The 23902-nt window shown below is 39.7% G+C and overlaps 3 protein-coding genes across 4 annotated transcripts; 1 reads left to right on the top strand and 2 right to left on the bottom strand.

The window, feature by feature from the left end:
* Positions 1-1201: 1201 nt before the first annotated feature.
* Positions 1202-13288, bottom strand: LOC121394133 (protein eva-1 homolog C-like). The gene is made up of 3 exons (XM_041564142.1): positions 12917-13288; positions 7931-8083; positions 1202-1353 (listed from the first exon to the last, which is right to left on the bottom strand). Exons 1-3 carry the CDS (start codon positions 13035-13037, stop codon positions 1202-1204), a joined length of 426 nt encoding a protein of 141 aa, XP_041420076.1. The 5' UTR covers positions 13038-13288.
* pgk1 (phosphoglycerate kinase 1) lies at positions 10201-11920 on the bottom strand (the record flags this gene model as incomplete). The annotated part of the gene is given in 1 exon segment (NM_001086901.1): positions 10201-11920. A coding segment is annotated over 1 exon segment (1254 nt). The 3' UTR covers positions 10201-10634.
* Positions 13289-19317: 6029 nt separating the features above from the next.
* On the top strand, positions 19318-23511 carry sbk1l.S (SH3 domain binding kinase 1 like S homeolog). Of its 2 annotated transcripts, none has more exons than XM_041565078.1 (4): positions 19318-19472; positions 20536-20634; positions 21740-21942; positions 22239-23511. In XM_041565078.1, exons 2-4 carry the CDS (start codon positions 20577-20579, stop codon positions 22896-22898), a joined length of 921 nt encoding a protein of 306 aa, XP_041421012.1. In that variant the 5' UTR covers positions 19318-19472; positions 20536-20576; the 3' UTR covers positions 22899-23511. The 2 variants fall into 2 exon arrangements, with proteins under 2 accessions (XP_041421012.1, XP_018121475.1); XM_018265986.2 differs by having other exon boundaries at positions 20536-20676.
* Positions 23512-23902: the final 391 nt, after the last annotated feature.

Below are 23902 nucleotides of genomic sequence, written 5' to 3'. Positions count from 1 at the left end.
GGGGGCAGCCATTCAAGCACAGGATACACAGTAGATAACAGATAAGTACTACTATAGTTTATATAAACAAGCTGCTGTGTAGCCATGGGGGCAGCCATTCAAGCACAGGATACACAGTAGATAACAGATAAGTACTACTATAGTTTATATAAATAATCTGCTTTGTAGCAATGGGGGCAGCCATTCAAAGGAGAAAAGGCTCAAGTTACACAGCAGAAAGAAGATAAGTTCTGTAGAACATAATGGTGTTATCTGTTATCCACTATTTAACCTGTGCCATTTAGATGTTTTTCAATTTCCGCCATTGCTACACAGCAGCTTGTTTATATGAACTATAGTAGTACTTAACTGTTATCTACTGTGTATCCTGTGCTTGAATGGCTGCCCCCATGGCTACACAGCAGCTTGTTTATATGAACTATAGTAGTACTTATCTGTTATCTACTGTGTATCCTGTGCTTGAATGGCTGCCCCCATGGCTACACAGCAGCTTGTTTATATGAACTATAGTAGTGTTTCTGAATCAAACAGATCACTTTTACCAGTGCAGGGCAACACTACATGATATTTTCATTACTTTAAAACACTTTCATTTTTTGGTGTTACGGTTTCTTTAAGTCTACTAGAAACTCATATAAACATTAAATAAACCCAACAGGCTGTTTTTGCTTCCAATAAGGATTAATTATATCTTTGTTCGGATCAAGTTACTGTTTTAATATTACAGAGAAAAAGGGAATCATTTTTTTAAAATTGTCTATGGGAGATGTCCTTTCCGTTATTCAGAGCTTTCCGGATAATGGGTTTCTGGATAACGGATTCCATCCCTGTATGTTTTCCCTTTATACAGGATTAAAGGGGTTGTACTTGTATCACCGATTTCATGATTACTGGCACACTGTAAGACCATTGACAGGGTATGTGTCAACCAATTTATTCCATTTCAAACCTCTTATCAGCTTCATAAATTCATCTTTGGTGCTGAACTGTTACAGCTGTATGGATGGCTGGTGAAGCCACAGTGTAATGTCATTGGTTGTTGTCCCCAACCAATGAGCACTCTTGTACTCTCCTTACTATGGATTATGGGCTCCATAGGGCCCTCAGGTAATTACCCAACTGTCACATATATATCACAGTGAATGGGAAAATGTATTAGTACAATACTTTATCTGTGGTACTTGAAGAAACATTGTCAAGACTACTCACCACAAGTATAGATGACATTAAGATGTTTTCGGACACCGGGGTAACATGGGTCTCCAAATTCATACGTGCTGGCATAAACACTACAGCTTCTCCTGCCTTGGCATCGCTTGTTCATCACTGGAAGGGCCAAAGCTGACTGGCACTCTAAGGGAAGAGAAACGTAATAGGTTATTATGCACCAGCGCATGTGTTTGGTTATGTACAAATACATTAACTAGGTATATGCGTGGGACCTGTTGAGACGCTGAGAATCTGGGGTATCCCAGATAACAGATCTTTCCATAATTTGGATCTTCATACCTTAAGTCTACTAGAAATTAATTTAAACATTAAATAAACCCAATAGGCTGGTTTTGCTTCTAATAAGGATTAATTATATCTTAGTTGGGATCAAGTACAAGATACTGTTTTATTATTACTTAGGCTGCACCGAATCCACTATTTTGGAATCTGAACCCCCGAATCCTTCACAAAAGAATAGGCCGATTACCGAACTGAATCCGAATCCTAATTTGCATATGCAAAATAGGGGTGGGAAGTGGAAAACATGTTTTACTTCCTTGTTTTGTGACAAAAAGTCACGTGATTTCCCTCTCCGCTAGCAAATTAGGATTCGGATTTGGTTCGGCCGGGCAGAAGGATTCGGCCGAATCCTGGCCGAATCCCAAACCGAATCCTGGATTCAGTGCATCCCTAATTATTACAGAAAAAAGGTAGTGATGCACCGAATCCAGGATTCGGTTCGGGATTCGGCCTTTTTCAGCAGAATTTGGATTTGGCCGAATCCTTCTATCTGATCGAACCGAATCTGAATTCTAATTTGCATGGGAGGGAAATCGCATAACTTTTTGTCACAACACAAGAAAGTAAAAAATATTTTCCCCTTCCCATCACTAATTTGCATATGCAAATTCGGATTCGGTATTCGGCCAAATCTTTCACGAAGGATTCGGGGGTTCGGCCAAATCCAAAATCGTAGATTCGGTGCATTCCTAGAAGAAGGAAATCATATTCAGATTAAAATTCAGATTAATTGGATAAAATGGAGTCTACTGGAGACAGCCTTTCCGTAATTAGGAGCTTTCTGGATAATGGGTTTCTGGATAATGGATCCCATACTGGTACTACTTTTCAGTTTCATTTTCCAGTATTACGTTTTTTTTAACTTGTGAAAAATGAATTAAATCACGGAAGGGAAATTAACACTGTCTTTCATTCTCAGTCACCTGAAATTGTATTTGACTTCTGACTAATGTTGCCAGCTTTTGGCCCGGCTGAATCCGGGCAGGGGGCGAGTCCATGATGCAATGGGGGCAGGGCTGTGACGCTGCAGGTGATGGGTTGTGATGTCAGGGGCGGGGCTATGGCGTGGCGATCAGTGATTGCACAATTGTCGCGTCAATCATAGGGAATGCTGCCTGGTTTTCCTAATTTGGAAAACAGGACAGGCAGTTTTGACCCGGTCAGCCCTTCAAAAAAACGGGCTGTCCAGGTCAAAACCAGACAGGTGGCAACTCTACTTCTGACCCCCGTGCAGCCAACAATGTAAGTTTGGACAACATTATTGATGGATAACGCAGAATTTTTGTGTCTGAAGTGTAGACAACCAATGTACAACCATAAGAAGTTGGTTTAGAAACAAAATCACGTATCTGGCCAAACACACACATGCATAATGGAAGTGAGCAGTGGCGTAACTAGAGTGCGCCTATCCCCATCCTCCCACCCACTTCCTACATTTGCCCATTTCCCGCTCAGACTCCACCCACTTCCTCCTTGGACTCTGCCCACTCTCCGATCCGACGAACTCTGCTTCCCCGCCAGCCTTAGATAAGAGAGTGGCTGGGGAAGGGGAGATTCTTGTTGGCTATAGAGGAAGTAGGTCGTCTGGGCCCCTCTGCGACTGCGGGGTCTGCTTCCTCTATAGTTAAGCGACTGGAAGTGAGGGTTATCATCCAATATCTGCATTCCTGCTAAAAATATCAAGACTTGTAGACCTCTAAAGAAAAGCAAAACATAAGGACATCAGGGCCTGATGTGACATTATGTTAATTACCCGCAGACTAGTAAATGATGCTTTTTCTGTAAATAGCCAAGAGATTAGAACAGCCTTTATATTTTCTTTTTTTTTTTACAGGCGCTTGTAGCCTCGATTTGTTTGTATTTTTTTTCACCTCTGTGTTAACTCCTGCCATGTAATAAAAGGCTTATGGAAACACTAATCTTACAGCCTGTGAAATGATGTGAATAAAATCAGTGGTGGTTCACCTCTGATGTAACTTTTGGTATGTTTGTAACACCCTCTTGGCCACCCCCCTGGTGCCAAGGTTGTACATTTTTATTTCTTACCAATTCGGGTCCTGAGTCCCCTTTGCAAGATGAAAGGGTACTGGTAATTTCCTCTCTTGGCAGTGCCTCCACCTAATGGGATACGGTAATACACCTGCGGGTGGCCCCATTAGAAAAACAGTAATATATACACACACAGTGCTGTATAACAATTATAAGTTTATACAAGGTTTAAAGACAAAGTAAACATTCAGTATAAATATATGCATTCACATAGCATGACCCACTACCCTGAGGAACCTGTCACAGTCCCATCCTGGCACCTCACTGCCAAGCAAAGTCCCACACTACTCCTTTGGCAGATAAAGAGTCTCAGTCCCTTTTCCCCAAAAAGCACCATTGTCTCCAGGTAGTGCTGCCCAAAATACCTCTCCGGCTGGGCAGAGGTAATTTGCTCCCACGTGGCAGGCACAGCACCAAAGCCCGTTCACAAATAGGTGTCACGCTGGATCCTTTCTCTCTCTACCCTCCCTCAGGCAAACTCACCCGGGGGCTCACACAGAGCTGGAACAGGCATCCACATGATGAAATATTTGGAGGCTCCAAGCTCTCCTAGCCGAGCACATAACTTGCTGGATCTTTAAGACATTGCTCCCAACACTATTATTAGCACAACAAAACCCATCTGATTGGCATCCACCTCCAGGAATATATCTCTCATCCTGAGCAGCATCTCTCAAGAATATCAGGGTCCAGTCATCCCTGAGCCCACACAGGGCATAACAACCTTGTGGTTTGTCTCCATAGCCTGAGGTCAGCCTTGTAGCACCCCAGCAGATGATCACTCCATCCTGCATCAAAAGTGAAACTAGAACACTGGCAGTGTGAGCACATGGCCATAGGCGGAGGGTGATTTTTTTGTTTGGGGAGGCTAAAGGTGGTAATATATAGGCAGTCTTAAAGAGATACTGACACCTGAAATTAAACTTTTTTTTGCATCTATTATAGTATTGGCTTTGCAAGCTACTTCTAACTTTGCCATAAAGTATTTGCATGATGCTTTTACATTACCTGTCTGATCCCCCATGTTCCTGTATGAGGGGGCTGCCATATTTGTGCAGCAGGAGTCCGTTAGCATTAGAAACTGTAACTAACAGGCTGAGATGGGACAGTCAGGTTGGCAAAGTCAGAGTGTCAGAGAGTCAGGCTTAGGAACTTCAACTAACAATTATATACAAAAACAGACCTCTCAGCAAAAAATTATCAACATGACCTATAGGTAACAATCAATGTACATTCATATGCTAAAATTCATTTTTTAGTGTCAGTATCACTTTAAGGCAGAGACAGACGTTGCTGATTCGGGAGATTAACAGCAGCGTCCCCGAATTGCCTTCCCACCAGGCTACTGCCTTCCCGCCAGCGGAATGGTACTTCGAACGCTTTGTTTTCCAAAGTCGCGCGAAGCCGAATCGATCCAAGTGCCATCCCACCAGCGATTTACATTCTAGCCTTTGGGAAGGCAGTTCGGGGAGATTAGTTGCCCAAAGAAGAAGCGATTTGGTGCTGGGCGACCAATCTCCCGGAATAGCAGTGTGTGTCTCTGCCTAAAAGTATTACCGGTAACTAAGGAAGGATCAAGTCTGAGATAAATTCGTCTAAATGAGTTTTATTTACTTTGTTTTTGAACTAGTGAGGGTTAGAGTTTTCTGTCTTTTCCTTAAAGGGGTGAAAATAATTTTCATAGGTGTCTGATGGGCACACTTATAGGGGCAAATTCACTAAGCACCGAAGCGCCTAACGCTAGCGTTAATTCGCTAGTGTTGGTCATTTTCGTTACTTTGCATAAATTCGCTAGTGTTACTTCGCACCCTTACGCCTGGCAAATTTTCGCAAAGGACGTAACTACGCAAATTCACTAACGCGCGCATTGTACTGAACGCTACCTTTTACCCTAGACTTCCTTCGCCACCTCAGAACAGGCGAAGCGCAATAGAGTAGATAGGGATTCCTTCAAAAAAAGTTCAAATTTTTTCTAAGTCCCAAAAAATGCTGGCGTTTTTTCTATATTATGGGTGATAGGCTGAAAAAGATCGAAAAATTTTTTGGGGCTCCCCTCCTTCCCCCCTACATTTCCTAACTCATGGCAACTTAACTATACAGTGGGCACATGTGTAGGGCAAAATAAAAAATTTTATTTGATGTTTTGAAGGTTTCCCAGGCATTTGTAGTGATTTCTACGTATTTGGCGCCGTATGCAAATTAACCATTGCTATTGTAACTTCGCTTCGCTTAGTGAATCAATGCTAGCGCAACTTCGCAACCTTATGCTACCCCTGTGCGCAACTTCAGATTTTAGTGAATTTGCAGAGCGCTGGCGAAACTACGCCTGGCGAAGTGTGGCGAAGTTACGCCTGGCGCAACTACGAATCTTAGTGAATTTGCCAGATAGGGCACACAATAAGCACTGACAGGCAGACAGCTAGTGTATGCTGGTAAACTAAGTATTTCATATGTTGAGAAGCAGTGGGCAGTACTATATGGGACCTGTTAACCAGACTGCTCATGGATAACAGATCTTTCTATAATTAGATCTCCATACCTAAAGTCTACTAAAAAACATTTAAATATTAATTAAACCTAATAATTGATATACCTTAGTATAGCATCTAGTAGAAGGAATTATTTTATTATTACAGAGAAAAAAGAAAAAATATTTTAGTAAAATAGAGTTTAGAGGTAATGACTTTCCCAGAATTTGGAGCTTTCTGGAAAAACTTTCTGGATAGGTATCACAGGTTTTATATGGCAAGTCAGTGGGTACAGTCCTAAATATAATAAAAGTTAGTTTGTACTGGCACCCCAAGTATATTATACAGTACCAGCATGTGATACATGGCAGCGGGCACTGATACCTAAAGCACCCCAGCACAATTCTCTTAGGTTATAAGATACAGTTTAAACACTTTGCCACTGTTGTACCACCAACATAGCCAATGCTAGGCATGAGGCAACATGAATCATAGGCCCACAACCATATACATGTATGGATGTACAAAAAATATACCTGCCCCCTATTTTCATATTCTCTCCTGTTTTTCTTCATTTTCTATTTGTTATTCCAGGATTTTTTTGGTTAATTTTTGTGTTTTTTTTTTATATTTCACATCACAAAAACCGCCCTTCGTTCTTAATTTTTTTTCTCATACTACTCTCACATCTGAAAGTTTATCAGCCACTTTTCCCAAATCCACTTGCAGGTTCTCTGTACATTTATATGTGTCCTTTTCTGTGTATTTTAAATACTTCTTCCCAGTCTTCATAACATTCTGTGACCCATTTTCTTCCTTGTTTAATATTTTTTCTCCTCTTTTTAATATTTTACTCTACCCTACCTGGTACCCACTGTCTCTTCTCCCCCATAATGTTCTATATTGACACTGACTGCTCCTTTACTGACCTGTTAGTGCAAAGTCTGTTAGGGGTAAAAAAAAATCTAATAAGAGTCATTTATGGTTGCTGTAGTTATTAGTCTAAGAGATATATGTCTGCTTAGACTATTACTATGTGCCTCTTACTTTAAATATCCATGAGCACAGGTCAGTTTTCTTCTTTTTCGTCTGCAACAGCTTCAATGCTACTGATTTTGTCCACCTAGTTCAACTCTCAGGGGAGGGGAAATTGGATTGGCTGTTGAGAATGTCAGACTTTAGACTTCAGCCAATCTGGTTCCCCGCAGCTGTAGTGGGCGGGACTTAAACTTTATTGGTACAGGAAGCTGAAGCAGACGGGCAGATAGTGCTTCGTGAAAGCTTAAAGAAGCAATCAGTAATTGTCCTTCCATTAATATGTGTACAGTCGGCTACTAGTAAGATTCTCTGCCCCAGATGGATACAGACCAGCAGAGTTAGTAAGGGAGCCGTCTTTTTTTTTTTAACTGACAAGCAGGTTTGGGGAGGCTTAGCCTCCCCAAGCCTTATTGAAAATCCGCCCCTGCACATGGCTCTGTATATATCCAAAGGTGGTGCAGTAGGGACCCCTTGTGACACCCTCTGGTATCTGCCAAACGCACTGCACAGGAACAAGCTCCAGACCCTCCCAACATGCTAGGTAGACCCTGTAGCTGAAGAAGCAGGGGATTTCCACCAGACCATAGGTGAATTAACCCTACGGGTCCCTACGAGTTGAGTTTTAGTAAATAACCTCCTTAATTTTTTGGATAACAACCTCCAAATGAAAACCATAAATGCGATAATCAAGTTAATTCCCACGAGCACACACAATTTTTAATTCAAGATGAAGACAGAGGGCTTATTTTATATTATTTATTAGTTCAAAATTAACACAACTTGCTTGTGAAATGGATATTTATAACTAAAGGCCAAAGATATCCTGAAGAAAATTCCCTTCACTCACCCACCCCTGTCCTTACCTACAGAAGGGAAGCCTAGATTTAGCAATGGACATTCCAAGCTGCCTCCATGTGACCGACCAAAGATGGCCGAATAGATAGCAATAACAGTGTTCTTCTTACAGGTCAGCCTCAACTTGTCGTCTTCACACGCCACTTTACTCTTATATTCATCTAAAAGATAATAAAGATTGTTTGGGTGTCCCAAAATATGAATTGTTATTGTGAAAACTTGCTGGTTCTTCAAGACCTACACAGGTGAGCAACTTACACAGAGAACAAAAAAAAATCTGATGGTCCCCAGTTCACATGGATAAATACTATAAGAACATTTTGTAAATAGACTTCCTTTATCAATAAAGCCTTGAGCATTGTGATGAAGCCTTGTCTTTTCATATATTTCCTAAAACTTCATTCATGCAGTCAGAACATAACATACATAAGTATACATCTTCAGTTCAGACTGTTTCCCTACTTCATTGTATCTAATGTCATTAAAGGGGTGGTTCACCATTACGTTAAATTCTAGTATGTTATACAATATCCAATTCTAAGCAGCCTTTCAATTGGTCTTCATTATTCCTTTTTTTATATAGTTTTTGAACTATTTGCCTTTTTCTTCTGACTCTTTCCATCTTTCAAATGGAGGCCAGTGACCCCATCTAATAACAAATGCTCCGTAAGGTCACAAATGTATTGTTATTGCTGCTTTTTATTAATCATCATTCTATTTAGGCCTCTCCTATTCATATTCCAGGCTTTTATTCAAATCAATGCATGGTTGCTAAAAACCGAAATAACTCAAAAAACACAAATAATAAAAAGTGAAAAACAATTGAAAATTGTCCCTCCGTCATACTAAAAATGAACTCAACAACCATCTAACAGTTCTCTCAGACCATTAGGCATCTAAACACAACTTTGTCTGCATTCATTACAATCGCCTAAATTGCAAGCCTGAGGGCAAGACTTTCACTGTCCCAGTTATCAGGAGAAAGAAAGAGGCTGCTCTGATGTTCTTCTGTAGTGATGAGTGAATTTGCGGCGTTTCGCTTCGCCGAAAAATGTGCGAATTTCGCGAAACGGCGAAAATGTATTCGCTGGCGGCGAATCGCGCAAATTCGCCGCGAATTCGCGCCTGCCGAATAAATTCGCCCATCACTATTCTTCTGCTTAGGAAAGATTTGAGAAAGGTTTCTAATTATTTTCCTAAGCAGAAGAACATCAGAGCAGCTTCTTTCTTTCTCCTGACAACTTCCTTGACTACTTGCTGGTCAGACTGGTGGGAAAATGACCAGCAGGTGGCGCTGTTGTAACAAAATTCATTCATATTAACAGTACATGTATCCCTTAATATCTTGGAATTAAAATAATATTGACGGTACTCTGCAAACATTCTTAGAATAGCCCCCTCATCAATTTTACATTCACTTATTTTAAGGTTTACTTATCCTATAATGAGCAAATGACGCAACTTGCTGATGCATGTGATGTCAGAAGCTCATCATACCCACTGCACGACATGGCCACTCAAACCGGAATCTCCCTCCCTGTTTGAGCGTCATAGCGCTCGGGGGGCCAATTAAAAAAAAAACCTACTGTTACCCTGTTAGGATATGCACAGTGGTTTATTTTGTCTGCCTGTATGTGTGATATAAATGCTTTTCCTCTCTCTCTATTGCTGGCCAGCAAATCTCTTTTTCTTCCCATTTTTCTTGCTATGCAGACAAAGTAATAAACTATGCTCTCCACATTTTACCCAGCATTACAAGAATTAAAAATATTACTTAACAAGTGTGTCTGTTCCCATTTGGTATAATGGGAGCAAAACCTAAGCACTGGGTGTTTGCAGGATGCAAGCACTGAGCTTAATTACCAATTGGTAAAAGCTGCAGCAGGTCACATGTAAGCAAAATGTGTTTTTCTTATATGCTGATAATGGGGTTTTGCCTGTGTTTGTTTTGTGAATGATAAGATTGTAAGCTCCTATTATGGGGAGATAGGAAGCAAAATGTATATGAAGGTATTATTTTGTTAGTAATTTCAACTTTATTGTAGCTGAATGTGTCTTTAAGAGCATGGGCTGCTGGGAAAGGCAGACTTACCTACTTAAAGAACATACAAAATGCTGTTTAGTAGAACTCCTGATCTCAGAGCAAGCAGTCTGAGTGCAGAGGGTAGCTGCCTGGAAAGGGGTAGTTGCAAAGTACCCTGTTTATTTTTGTTATATGGAGTTATCACAGTGCTTTCTGTGAAAAAATACTTTTTTTTTTTTTTTTTTTTTGAAAGGATAAGGTAATGGTTTTATTCTTAGCAGCTCTAACAGAGGAGCCTACATTGTTATCCTGTAAACCAGTAAACAAAGATGAAGATGTGAGGTACAGACTTCTACAGGGCAATATATACACACAGCTATTATGCACAACATGTTATATAGCGTATAAGAGAACCTAGAACATACTGCAGTGCATCCTGGCCAGATAAGGCGAAAATGGATTATTGGTGAAATGGTCATTACATTAACCCTATTATAGCTACAATATCTAGAAGTGATGGGGTGTTGCCCAAACAAAAAATGAAATCTTCAGCAGAGGACTGTGGATTTGTTTGTGTAAAGTGCTTGCTGGTTGTGTTTGGGCATCTCATCTGGTCTGGTTTCAGTGCTTATTCCCTAGGACTCTGGATGAAACCGTTCTCTAGATTCTGTTCCATTCTTTAGTTGCCTTTACACATTGCTCAGGGCATCAACTCCTGGTAGGACCTTTCCTTCTAGCAGCTCTAGACTGGCTCCTCCTCCTGTACTGACATGGCTAACTTTGTCCTCAGTATCCCATTTAGCACAGCAGGTAGCAGTGTCTCCTCCACCAATGATTGTAATGCAACCTTTGCCAGTGACCTCTACCACTTTGTCCATTACGGCTTTGGTTCCTTTAGCAAAATTGTCCCATTCAAACACCCCAACTGGACCATTCCACACAATCTGTTTGGCTCTGCCCACAGCTTCCACAAACAGCTTCACACTCTCTGGGCCACAGTCAAGTCCCATCCATCCATCAGGAATTCCAGTAGAGACGCTGGCTTGCCCTGTACTGGCATTTTCATCAAACTTGTTAGCAGTAGTAAAGTCTACAGGAAGTGAAATTTTGACTCCATTCTTCTCTGCCTTGGCCATCAAGTCCTTAACAATGTTTGCTCCCTCTTCATCATATAGGGAGGTGCCAATGGACATATTGTTGAGAACCTTCAGGAATGTAAAGGCCATCCCACCACCAATAATCATCTCATTCACTTGATCCAGCATGTTACTAATTAGCTGGATTTTGTCCTTTACTTTAGCACCTCCAAGGATAGCAAGGAAAGGTCTCTCAGGGTTCTCCAAAGCCTTAGCAAAGTAATCAAGCTCCTTCTTCATTAAAAAGCCAGCAGCCCTCTGGGGCAGCTTTACACCAACCATGGAGCTGTGAGCTCTGTGTGCAGTTCCAAAAGCATCATTGATGTAAACATCTCCTAGTTTAGAAAGTGATGCTCTAAATGAATCTACTTTGGCAGCATCTGCTTTGATCTTGTTCCCAGCAGCATCTTTACCCTTCCCTTCTTCCTCCACATGGAAGCGAAGGTTCTCCAGAAGTAAGACTGTTCCAGTGGCTGGGTCAGAACATGCAGCTTCCACTTCTGGACCCACACAGTCCTTCAAGAAGACAATCTCTCTCTTCATCAGAGATTTGAGTTCCTCAGCCACTGGGGCCAGAGAGTACTTGTCAGGCATAGGGACCCCATCTGGTCTGCCCAAGTGGCTCATAAGAACCACAGATTTAGCACCATGGTCTAAACAGTGCTGGATGCTGGGAACAGCAGCCTTAATCCTTTGGTTGTTTGTAATCTGATTGTTTTTCATTGGAACATTGAAGTCAACCCTCATGACTACCCTTTTCCCTTTCACATCAACCTTATCCAGGGTCAGCTTGTTGGACAGAGACATGGTTACTGCTATTCCGTTACCCTCCCAAACGCCCCTGTTCCTAAGACGAAAAAAGAAGTTAGGTCTTTTTTAGGTCTAGCAGGTTATTACCGCCGTTTTATCTCAAATTTCTCTGACTTAACAGCTTGTCTTAGTGATCTTACAAAAAAGACCCGAAGGAATGTTGTTGAGTGGACACCAGATTGTGACAAAGCATTTACAATTCCAAAATTCCAAAAAAAAAAAAAAAAAAAAAGAAAAGTAACTCCATATAACAAAAATAAACAGGGTACTTTGCAACTACCCCTTTCCAGGCAGCTACCCTCTGCACTCAGACTGCTTGCTCTGAGATCAGGAGTTCTACTAAACAGCATTTTGTATGTTCTTTAAGTAGGTAAGTCTGCCTTTCCCAGCAGCCCATGCTCTTAAAGACACATTCAGCTACAATAAAGTTGAAATTACTAACAAAATAATACCTTCATATACATTTTGCTTCCTATCTCCCCATAATAGGAGCTTACAATCTTATCATTCACAAAACAAACACAGGCAAAACCCCATTATCAGCATATAAGAAAAACACATTTTGCTTACATGTGACCTGCTGCAGCTTTTACCAATTGGTAATTAAGCTCAGTGCTTGCATCCTGCAAACACCCAGTGCTTAGGTTTTGCTCCCATTATACCAAATGGGAACAGACACACTTGTTAAGTAATATTTTTAATTCTTGTAATGCTGGGTAAAATGTGGAGAGCATAGTTTATTACTTTGTCTGCATAGCAAGAAAAATGGGAAGAAAAAGAGATTTGCTGGCCAGCAATAGAGAGAGAGGAAAAGCATTTATATCACACATACAGGCAGACAAAATAAACCACTGTGCATATCCTAACATACCCCTCATCCGGAGCGCTGGCTTTATTAGCCCAAACCATTGTTTGGGGAAAAAAATTTTGAGCCCTTTAACTGTTTTTTTTTTTTTTTTAGAGCTAAAGCAGTTCCCCTTTAAATGGGTCTAAGTGGTGTGAGCTCTATACTAAAGGAAACTTACTTGGTCGGCACTTGTACTGTACAACAAGATATTTGCCGGTTCCTGGACACGGGTCTGAACCGAATAATCGGCTGCTAACGAGGAGCTGGCACGTTCTTCGGTCCTGGCACTCATCCAACATTTTCTACAAATGTAGAATACAATATTATATTCTTTACTAGTATAATACAGTAAATAGCAAGCATGGCATATTTTTAGATCATTAAAAGTGAAAGCAACTTCATCATCTGGTTACTATCTAGTTGCAAGGCTCGGTGACCTAGCAACAAAAACTTTACGTCAATGCCAACATGAAGGATGCATGTGAAGGGGAACAGAAACAAACACAAAGAAGATTCAGTTTAATTACAGAATGCAAAAATAAACTGAACATGAAAAGTCTCTTAGATTGTTTTACTTCATGTAAATTTGAGGTTTAAGTGTAAGTACAATTATTATTTTAAAGGAGAACTAAAGCTTAACTAAAGAAGTATGTAGAAATGTTGTACATGATGTTTTGTGCTTCTGTACCAGCCCAAGGCAACCACAGCCCTTTAGCAGTAAAGATCTGTGTCTCCAAAGATGCCCCAGTAGCTCCCCATCTTCTTTTCTGCTGATTCACTGCACATGCTCTGTGCTGCTGTCACTTACTGAGCTTAGGGACCCACTCACAATATACAGTACACATAGAATAGAAATGTCACAATATAAGGCCGATTAGTAATTAATACACATAATTACTACATGGCAGCACAGAAACCAGTGCAATTAGCATCAGAATTGAATAATCAGCAAACCTGTAGCATCAGCTTATATTACAGCCAGGGAAGCTCATTTTCTGATGGATAATTAGTGACGAGCCCTAAGCTTAGCTTCTCAACAGCCAATCAGAGCCCACTGAGCATGTGAGTGTCACAGACACTTTCCAAGATGGTGACCCCCTGTGACAAGTTTAAAGTCCTGGATCATTGCTGCTATTGACAAGCTGAAACTTTAGGCTGGTGCAATAAGTTCAGTATGTAAAATAGGACATTTTAGCCATATTAATTTTTAGGGTTTAGTTCTCCTTTAAGGTAAAGATGATACCTGGCATTTAACTGAATTTATACTGCTTTAACAGACCACGTTTTCCCATATTGCTGAGCTCAGAAACTGGGGCTGGGGGTGCAGACTGAAAGCCAGATAGGGACATATTTGAATAAAATATCTCTTCTGATCTGATATCCTAGATATTCTTGGTTCTACAACTGAATGATTCATAAAATAAAATGCTTTCAAGTTATGAGCTAAGGAGGGGGCTCTGGCCAAATGTTGGACTTCAAAAAATTGGCTTCAGCAACCTAAGTTGGCCATACACAGGGAGATCCTCTTGTTTGGCGATGTCACCAAACGAGCAGATCGCTCTCCAATATGCCCACATTGAGGTGGGCGATATCGGGCTGATCCAATTGTGGGCCCTAGGGTCCAACGATCGGATCAGAATGGAGGCAATATGGGCAGTTGGATTGTAGGACCGTATCCACGAACAGATACGTCCACGATCCAATGGGATTTTTTACCCTGCCTGATCCACATCTACCCGATTTTCGGCCAGATATCAATCAGGGACGCCCATCGGATGGCCCCACACATGGGCCAATAAGCTACCGACTCGGTCTGTCGACACCTTTTATTGCCCGTGTATGGGGACCTTAAGTCTGAAAACCAAAGCCATGCAGGCAACTACACATACCTGGGAGTAAACACCTGATGTACATTTACAAAATACTGCCCTAGACCCTGAATAAACTATTCCTCTAATGAAGTCTTAACTGCATAGGAGGGAAGCATTAAGGCACCATGGAGTACTGAGTATCCCAGTCCATTTGGTATGGTATAAATTTTGGAAAAATATATTTGATTTTTGTTTTGTTCACCAAATAAACATTTTCATGTGGCTAATGGTCTGTACTGACTACACATAGAATTGTACATTCAGCTCAGCCCTGAATGATGGAAATATTTAGACATCAAAAAAAGTTGTTATGAGATGGTTTAGTCATTTTGGTGCAAGAGCATGTGAGGAAATACATTATACAACCCATTGTACTCCTCACTTTGTATCAAATCACTCCCCTACCACTGTTTTGTAGTTAGACCAGTATCACTTTGGCACAAGAGCACCCCAGGGTTCCTCAGGGAGGCACAAGAGTCAATTAGCATTAGCGTGAAGATTAGCGTTGGCCAGTTTCCTTAATAGAAGACTGGCCACGCCCTAAGATATACACACAATGGGATGACAGGGTAAATCAACATCCCTGAATAGACTTATGTTGACTAGAAATAGTAAGAAGTCAAGAGTAATCATAAGACACAGATGTCATGCTCATGGACAAAGTTTAAAGCTCAAGGGCTCTTGAGGTCATGTTTTGGCACCTGATATATACATATATGTTAAAGGCTACATAACCTGGTACTATGTTTTTCTATTTACACCTATTAATAAGAAGAGGTGAGAGCACACATTGCCCAGGCTGGGTAAAGAAATGTTTCCAGTTGGGTTACAAATATCACTAATTCTCTAAAATCACAAATGTCATTAAAGCTATTAAAATATATAAATATAAAAATTACAAACAGAAAAAAAACGCTGAACGATCTGAAAAAAAAAATACAAATATCACTAAAGCCTTTAAAAATGTTAGGTTTTCGGACAATTACTAATGAAGAAATATCTGGCAAACCTCTAAAAGTCTGATTGGTTAAAAAAATAGGTCCTATGGGACTCGACTACTTATACTTGCCACAGTTTTGTATTAGAGCCTTGCATGGTTTTGACACTTCATACATCTAAATTTTTAGGGTTTTAGAGAAATAAAAAAAAAACGATGAATTAATAGGGCCCTTGGCATTAACAAAAAAATCAAATGAGAATGTAAATACATTTTGAGCATACATTTACATACGTTTTCATTTTGAATGTTTTTATTAATTTTGCCAAATAAAAAAACATTTCTTCAAGGTCTAAAGTAGATGAGAAATGTTGCCAAATTTTCAGTGGAATTGTAATCAGGCTGAATAGTTCCGTTACAGTCAAAAGAGAGTCTTGAGTCTTCAGCGGTCACACTTCTATTGATTCTCAAAAGAGAAATGAGCCAAAAAAAAAAAATTTATTTAAACTGGATTTTTTTAAGAAGCCCAAATACGTGAAATAGGAAAATCTATCCAAAAATGTATTTTAATCATTTATAAAAAGCCGGTTACCCCAAAAGGCCTATCACCCTGAAAAAGGAAAAGACGCTAGGGTTTTTGAGACTTAGAACATTTTTCAACAATTTTTTTAGGAAATTCTATCTACTCTATTGTACTTTGTCTGGTCTGAGGTGGCGAAGGCAAGTCTGGCGCAAGAGGTGACGTTCAGTAAAATCCGCATCTTAGTGAATTTGCGTAGTTACGTCCATTCGCCAGAGCGAAAATTCACCTGGTGTTAGGGAGCAAAGTACCGCTACAGTCTATCTCCTTCGCTAGCGAATTTACGCCAGCGACCATTATTAAATCAGCGAAGTACCAAAAAAACGTCATGCTGGCGAATTTTCACCCACGTTAGTCACTTCGCCCCTTTAGTAAATTTGCCCCCTATATGTCAAGTTTATTTCTAACACCTGTGTATGATTTATTGGTTTATCAGTTGCTGTACAGTTAATCAATCAAAGAAAGATAAAATATATATAACATCTATTCTTAAATAATTTCGAATCTAAAGTGCTAAGATTTTATTATAACCAACCCTGGTTTAAATGTTAGAGGTCTTTCAATTTATTCTCTTTCATACACACTTGTGTTTAAGAATTTTCAGTTTTTGTTAACTTGAATCCAGTTTAATTTGGGACACCATAGTTCTAACCACTTTCTCTAGTTACTTTTTCCTGCACATAATTACCTCTATCATCAGCCGAATATTGGAACAGGCAAGACTTGAGAGCAGTTGTTTATATTTTTAGACTGAAATAAAATGAGAGGTTACAGTCATCATAAAAGAAACTTAAGGAACACAAAAGTCATCTTGTCTTATATAAATTAAAGGCCACGTGCACTCGTTAACATGTTTATAATGCTTTCTGGATTCTTCAAAAAATAAATAAGGAGACAAACAGCTTGCAATGATGTAGATAACAAGGTGGGAGGTAGTCACAGGGCATTGTGCCCACTACACTATCTGTATGGGTTGGCACAAGTTTTCCCAAAAAAAAGGAGAAGCTGCACTGTTGACTTTCTACAGAAGACATTTTATCTAAACTCACATATACTGATAATATTAGTGGAGGATACCATTTATCTGGCCTCAGCAGAGGCTGAAGTAGTGATCAAAATAAGCAGTACAAAGGATGTCCCTGGAGTCAACACAAACAACTTGGTGCCTGCTACCCGTTTCTGTGCGGCACACACCATAAACACTATAAACTTCCAAGGTACAACTTAAAGGGATACTGTCATGGGAAAAAACATTTTTTGCAAAATGAATCAGTTAATAGTGCTGCTCCAGCAGAATTCTGCACTGAAATCCATTTCTCAAAAGAGCAAACACATTTTTTTTAATTCAATTTTGAAATCTGACATGGGGCTAGACATATTGTCAATTTCCCAGCTGCCCCAGTCATGTGACTTGTGCTCTGATAAACTTCAATCACTCTTTACTGCTGTACTGCAAGTTGGAGTGATATCACCCCCCCCCAGCAGCCAAACAAAAGAACAATGGGAAGGTAACCAGATAGCAGCTCCCTAACACAAGATAACAGCTGCCTGGTAGATCTAAGAACAACACTCAATAGTAAAAACCCATGTCTCACTGAGACACATTCAGTTACATTGAGAAGGAAAAACAGCAGCCTGCCAGAAAGCATTTCTCTCCTAAAGTGCAGGCACAAGTCACATGACCAGGGGCAGCTGGGAAATTGACAAAATGTCTAGCCCCATGTCAGATTTCAAAATTAAATATAAAAAATCTGTTTGCTCTTTTGAGAAATGGATTTCAGTGCAGAATTCTGCTGGAGAAGCACTATTAACTGATGCGTTTTGAAAAAAATATTTTTTCCCATGACAGTATCCCTTTAATAAGGCAACCAAGAGCAGAGATAGTTATATGGAATAATTGAATCTAACATTAGCCTAATTATATTTATTTTATTCTCCTTTAATGGTAGGCTAATAAAATCATAATAATGTCAAGCTCTGCAAATGTTGGACCTTTTGTGTGTTTTCTGTATAATACCAAACGTCACCAAATAATCACCAAACGTCTAAAATATTCATTGTGATATAAATATGTCTTCTGTAGACTACATTTTAATAAAATAATTCAAAATTTTACTTTAATAATGAAACTGCACCTTGTATTTTATCCTAACTAATGTAAAGTACGGAGATCATAATTATGGAAAGATCCCTTATCTGGAAAACAACAAGTCCCGAATATTCTGGATAATAAGTCGCCTTCCCTGTACAACGGATTACATAATGCAAGGTATTTAGCAAAATATTAAAAGCAGTTGTAATTTAACCATCATATATACAATTTTTTTTATAAAAAAAAAATATATAACACTTAGGGTCAAATATCGAGGGTTAATTAACCCTCAATATTCGACTGGAAATGAAAATCCTTCGACTTCGAATATCGAAGTCTAAGGATTTTGCGCAAATACTGCGAAGGATTACAATCCAACGATCAAAGGATTATCCTTCGACCAAAAAAACTTAGAAAAACTTAGCCAAGCCTATGGGGACCTTCCCCATAGGCTAACATTGAGTTCGGTAGCTTTTAGGTGGCGAACTAGTGGGTCGAAGTTTTTTCTTAAAGAGACAGTACTTCAACTATCGAATGGTCGAATAGTCGAACGATTTTTAGTTTGAATCATTCGATTCAAAGTCGTAGTCGAAGGTCGAAGTAGCCCATTTGATGATCGAAGTAGCCAAAAAAAACACTTCGAAATTCGACGTTTTTTTACTTCGAATCCTTCCCTCAAAGTTAATGAATTGGCCCCTTAGGTCCTAGGAAACACAAAAAGCAGTGTGTCCATGATATATCTATAGTAATAAGTACAATTAACTGGATTTGCTGGATTTTTTTATTGAAATAAAAATACAAGTCCAGTTAATATGGCTTATTGCTATAGATATACCATGACCTAGAAGATGAATAAGAACCTTCACAGACAAGTCCATGATACTAATTAGCATCCTTAACGACAAGGGTATTTTCCATTAATGCCCATGTGCAATTACCTTCTCTTCACTTCTGACTCAAACACCTATTCCAATCACAATGGTTCCTTTGGAATGAGCCAAGTCCTAGGTGACAAGTTCATTTACATTTTAAAAGTGGTCTGTGGACATGTCAGCGACGAAAATTGACTCCTCCCAAAATAAGTCTGCATTTAAAATTTGGAGCTTATGTACTTCAGACTAAATTCTAACACTCAAGAGAAAATCCAACTCTTAGAAAGAAGACAAGAAAGAAAACAAGTAACTTTGGTCATATATTTGGACAGAGGCTGCCCAGTTTGAGGAAGCCAAGTGCACAGCATCAAGATCTTCTCAGGTAAGAAGATATTACCATTACTAATTCTTTTGCATGGTGGCTTAGTATAGGCAGATACAGAAGCTTCATGGGTCCTTTAAAGTATGAAAGAACAGCATTTCATTTTGTGCATACTATTTTAGTGTTAAAATAACAATTTTGTTTAAAAATGATTTCTTTGTTTCTCTATTTGTAGAACATCAGAATGTCCATCTGACATTAAAATACAGGGTTGAAAAGGCTAAAAGTAGAAATACAACTAAAATAGAGGATGGTTATTTAGTCTTCGGTGTTATGTTAGTCTTCACCCATGATTGTATGATTTTCCCAAGACTAATTTGCTTTTGTCGTCACCATTTATCTAGTATAGATTTAGAGGCATGTAATGTAACGTTTTGATATGCAATAGATTGGGTTCCATTAACCGTACTTGTTCGGTTCCTATTGCTTTCACACAAAAAAATTGTTATTGAGTCAAATGTAAAGGAATGCCTTCATATTTATAAGGGAAGGACACCCCCAAAAACAGCAAGAATAGGTGCCAAGAACCAGTGTATGCACCACCACAATCAAAATTGCAATAAGTTATGCAAGCAAGCAAATATTTGTATATGTGGGGGATATACTCACAGTTCACGCCAGTCCACAGGTGCATATCCAAGATTATCATTGAAAATACAGCAACAGTTGTGAGTCCCTCCAAAAGCAGTCAAGATTATTAAAAATACAAAAATATTTATTAGGACATAGTAAACAAACGGCCTAATGCGTTTCATGCCTGTTGGGGCACTTACTCATAGGGACTCACAACTATTGCTGTATTTTCAATGATGCCCCCACCCAAGGATATTGACTCAGAGCTTCACAAATCCCCAAAAAGGTGCCTCTGTTCCCATCTGTGTGCCAAATGCAAGGTCAGACATGACTCTGCATTTGGCATAAATGTAAAGCAAAATGGTGCATGTTCTTGGAGTTGTGATGATATACTGTGAAGAATTACACCTTTAAGTATTAAAATTCATATGTTAATTATTAGTGCAAACAAGATCCTTCGGATTTTGATCACAAGTATTTATATTTCCAGATCAAAGACAATCCAAAAGCCAGACTCACTTGAAGTCTACGATGGACGGAACATCACAGATTGGAGACCATTACCATGTTATCAAGAAGCTGGGCCAAGGTACCTTTAGTCATGTCCTGATGGCAAGAGAATTAATTTCAGGTATGGGTAACATGAAGCTAATGTGTTACTACTATAAAGTTGCATCAGTTGCATTCCTACATTCAGCTACATCATATAGCGCAAATCATAGCCCTGCTGCACAACAAATACCAAAATTCACTTTGTTTGCACTTCTCATTCAATGGAATGAAAAACATCATTCCAAGGCAGTATGTTGTAACCAGGGCAATTTACAATAAGTAGTGAAAAATGTGCGCATTGAAGTCAATGGACATCAAAATAATTTTGATGCTCGACAATTTTGACGCGAGCGTCAATTTTTATACGCGCAACTATTGTGTCCAAATGCATTAAAGTCAATGGGCGTCTGAATAATTTTGACACGCGACAATTTTATGCATGCAGCTATTGTGACATGCAGCAGAATTTTCTCCGCAGTTTTGTGTATTTATTCACTGGTGGCGAAACGTAAATTTTCAGCGAATTAGTGCCTGGCAAATTTATCAAATCACTAACAATAAGGTATTATCAGTAGCTATTCACATGTTAAAGTAATAGTGTCTGCTAGACCAAACTGTTAAAGCTAGGGCCCGACAGGGCAGAAATCAGCCTCCTGAAATCCACAGGCCAATTTCAGCCATTAGCATGAGCAGTATCATCCTTCATCATTCGCATCTGGAACCCTTGTGCCGGCTCCAGCACGAACACACTCCTCAGATTTCAGCCGAAATTCATATGTGGATTTTAGATGGCTGACTCCGGCCTAAATTGGCCCTAGCCTAAAGTGAATGTAAAGTGGCTGCTGGTGAGAAGAATGTTTTCTATCAATAAACATCTTAAGTGGACCAGACCCAATCATGCAAAATAATATCACACTTTATAATTAGGATGCTATTTCAATTCTTTGTGCTCACAGCTAATAACAAGGATACTATTGAGCAGAAGTGTGAATTTCTTTTCTACACGGCAATGGGGTCTACACAGTAGGCTTTGACCTGCCCTCGGGGAGGTTATACACGAGGACTTAGTGAATTAATGTCTACTGGTCTCAAAGCACCTTTATTCTTTCATGCATTATGACTGTTTCTGTCTTTTTACACAGGTCACTTGGTTGCCCTGAAGTTTGTGAGGAAAGACAGAACTCGTCAGACAACCTTCATCCATGAGTTAAACATTTTAATCGCCCTCTCAGAGTACCCAGGAATAATAAAGACCTATCCCACCTACATTGAGACAATGGATTACTTCATTTTCACACAAGAGCTGGCACCGGCTGGGACACTTCAGTCCATCATTAAGGCAGAGGTAAAAAGGACACTGCAGCTATGTATCCTCGTGATGGTATGGTAGTGGGTAAAGCATAATTTAACGATGTACGATCAGCATACATACTGTGTTTTATATGATACCCAGTTGTATAGCAACAAAGTGCCCAAACCACTACAGTTCCTTGATTTATTCTAAAAGAATATTTCTAAAGGCCTAAATACCACATCTACAATACTCCTTTTATAGTCTTCGTCTGTCCAAAAATATTCATGCTCTTCTGGAAACTTTAGTAATTCTCTAATAATAATCTAAATCGCCAATCTCATTGACAGGTTGGCATTCCAGAGGAGGTGGTGAAGCGTTGTGCAGTGCAAATCACGGCAGCGTTGGACTACATGCATGGCCGAGGACTGGTGCACAGAGACCTGAAGCCTGATAATGTTCTACTGATGGATAAAGAATGTTACCACATCAAGCTTTGCGACTTTGGTTTCACTCAGTTGGTGGGCTCACTAATCCCTTCAATGTCGCACATTATTCCATATATGCCACCAGAACTTTGCAGCCTCAAGCCTAAACAACTACTGGTCTTGGATCAAAGTATGGACATCTGGTCTCTTGGAATTCTTCTGTTTGTGGCACTGACTGGATATTTCCCATGGGAAGAGGCTGTTGGGCATAACCACAAGTACCAAATGTTTCTCCATTGGCAGGATAACAGAAATTATGTTCCGGCACCTCTATTGTGGAAGGGCTTCACACAGAAGGCGCTGGTTATGTTTCTCAAGCTGCTCTCGCATAACCCCTCTTCTAGGAGCCCTCCTGATACTGTCCTGAAGTTTCTTCATTTACCCTGGACTGCTAAAGTCAGCAGTGATAGTCTGGTTGTAGAGGGTGATCTAAACATTATAATCCTTGATGACAATGATGAGCTGCAAGTCATTGAGTACATAATACAAGAACAGGAACAAGTGTCTGCAGTTTGTTATTGATAATGCATGTACTGCAATCAGATTTGAGTTCATCGGATGGGCTGGACCTACCGGGAATGAGTATTAGGGAGCAGAGACGTTTGAATGAAGTGAACTACTTCCATAAGAACTTGTAAAATCAAGCAGTAGAGTTTTGAGTTTGAGTGGGGAACAGAGTTTGTGTGTCTAATTGACTGCAAAAAGAAATGGTTGGGAACTGCTATAATTGAAATCGTTCTATATGAAAATATGTGCACCAGGTGTGATGCCTGGTCTTTTTTCCAGTAAAGGCAACTGCAGTTAGAGTCATAATAAGCACTACATGCAATATGTTCTATCTTATTGGAGTTTTTATTGATTTTATTCATTGATTTGGGGTGCTCATGTAAAAAGACATTTGCACTAAAAGTTAATACTGAGTGCAGCGTTCAGTAAATATGATACTGGGGAATATATTATATTTTGTGTGTATTTGTGTATAAGAGATCTAAAGCCTAATAATGAATGTGACTAAAAATACCATATTTTATATAGTGAACTTATTGCACGAGGCTAAAGTTTGAGCTTGTCAATAGCAGCAATGATCCAGGACTTCAAACTTGTCACAGGGGGTCACCATCTTGGAAAGTGTCTGTGACACTCACATGCTCAGTGGGCTCTGATTGGCTGTTGAGAAGCTAAGCTTAGGGCTCGTCACTAATTATCCAGCAGAAAATGAGCTTCCCTGGCTGTAATATAAGCTGATGCTACAGGTTTGCTGATTATTCAATTCTGATGCTAATTGCACTGGTTTCTGTGCTGCCATGTAGTAATTATGTGTATTAATTACTAATCAGCCTTATATTGTGACATTTCTATTCTATGTGTACTGTATATTGTGAGTGGCTCCCTAAGCTCAGTAAGTGACAGCAGCACAGAGCATGTGCAGCGAATCAGCAGAAAAGAAGATGGGGAGCTACTGGGGCATCTTTGGAGACACAGATCTTTACTGCTAAAGGGCTGTGGTTGCCTTGGGCTGGTACAGA

The sequence above is a fragment of the Xenopus laevis genome, chromosome 5S, assembly GCF_017654675.1.
Source record: "Xenopus laevis strain J_2021 chromosome 5S, Xenopus_laevis_v10.1, whole genome shotgun sequence".
In the NCBI taxonomy this organism is placed as follows: Eukaryota; Metazoa; Chordata; class Amphibia; order Anura; family Pipidae; genus Xenopus; species Xenopus laevis.
The sequence above is the reverse complement of the archived record's forward strand: the minus strand, read 5'-3'. Positions and strand labels throughout refer to the sequence as shown.

What these genes read in the sequence shown, in the direction of transcription:
- sbk1l.S (XM_018265986.2), top strand. Translation starts at nt 20,577, where the DNA reads ATGGACGGAACATCACAGATTGGAGACCATTACCATGTTATCAAGAAG. An exon ending in GGCAAGAGAATTAATTTCAG is followed by an intron (nt 20,677 to 21,739) that starts GTATGGGTAACA and finishes CTTTTTACACAG; the next exon opens with GTCACTTGGTTGCCCTGAAG. An exon ending in AGTCCATCATTAAGGCAGAG is followed by an intron (nt 21,943 to 22,238) that starts GTAAAAAGGACA and finishes TCTCATTGACAG; the next exon opens with GTTGGCATTCCAGAGGAGGT.
- LOC121394133 (XM_041564142.1), bottom strand. Translation starts at nt 13,037, where the DNA reads ATGTTGGATGAGTGCCAGGACCGAAGAACGTGCCAGCTCCTCGTTAGC. An exon ending in ACAGTACAAGTGCCGACCAA is followed by an intron (nt 8,084 to 12,916) that starts GTAAGTTTCCTT and finishes ATTATCTTTTAG; the next exon opens with ATGAATATAAGAGTAAAGTG. An exon ending in TCTAGGCTTCCCTTCTGTAG is followed by an intron (nt 1,354 to 7,930) that starts GTAAGGACAGGG and finishes CTCTTCCCTTAG; the next exon opens with AGTGCCAGTCAGCTTTGGCC.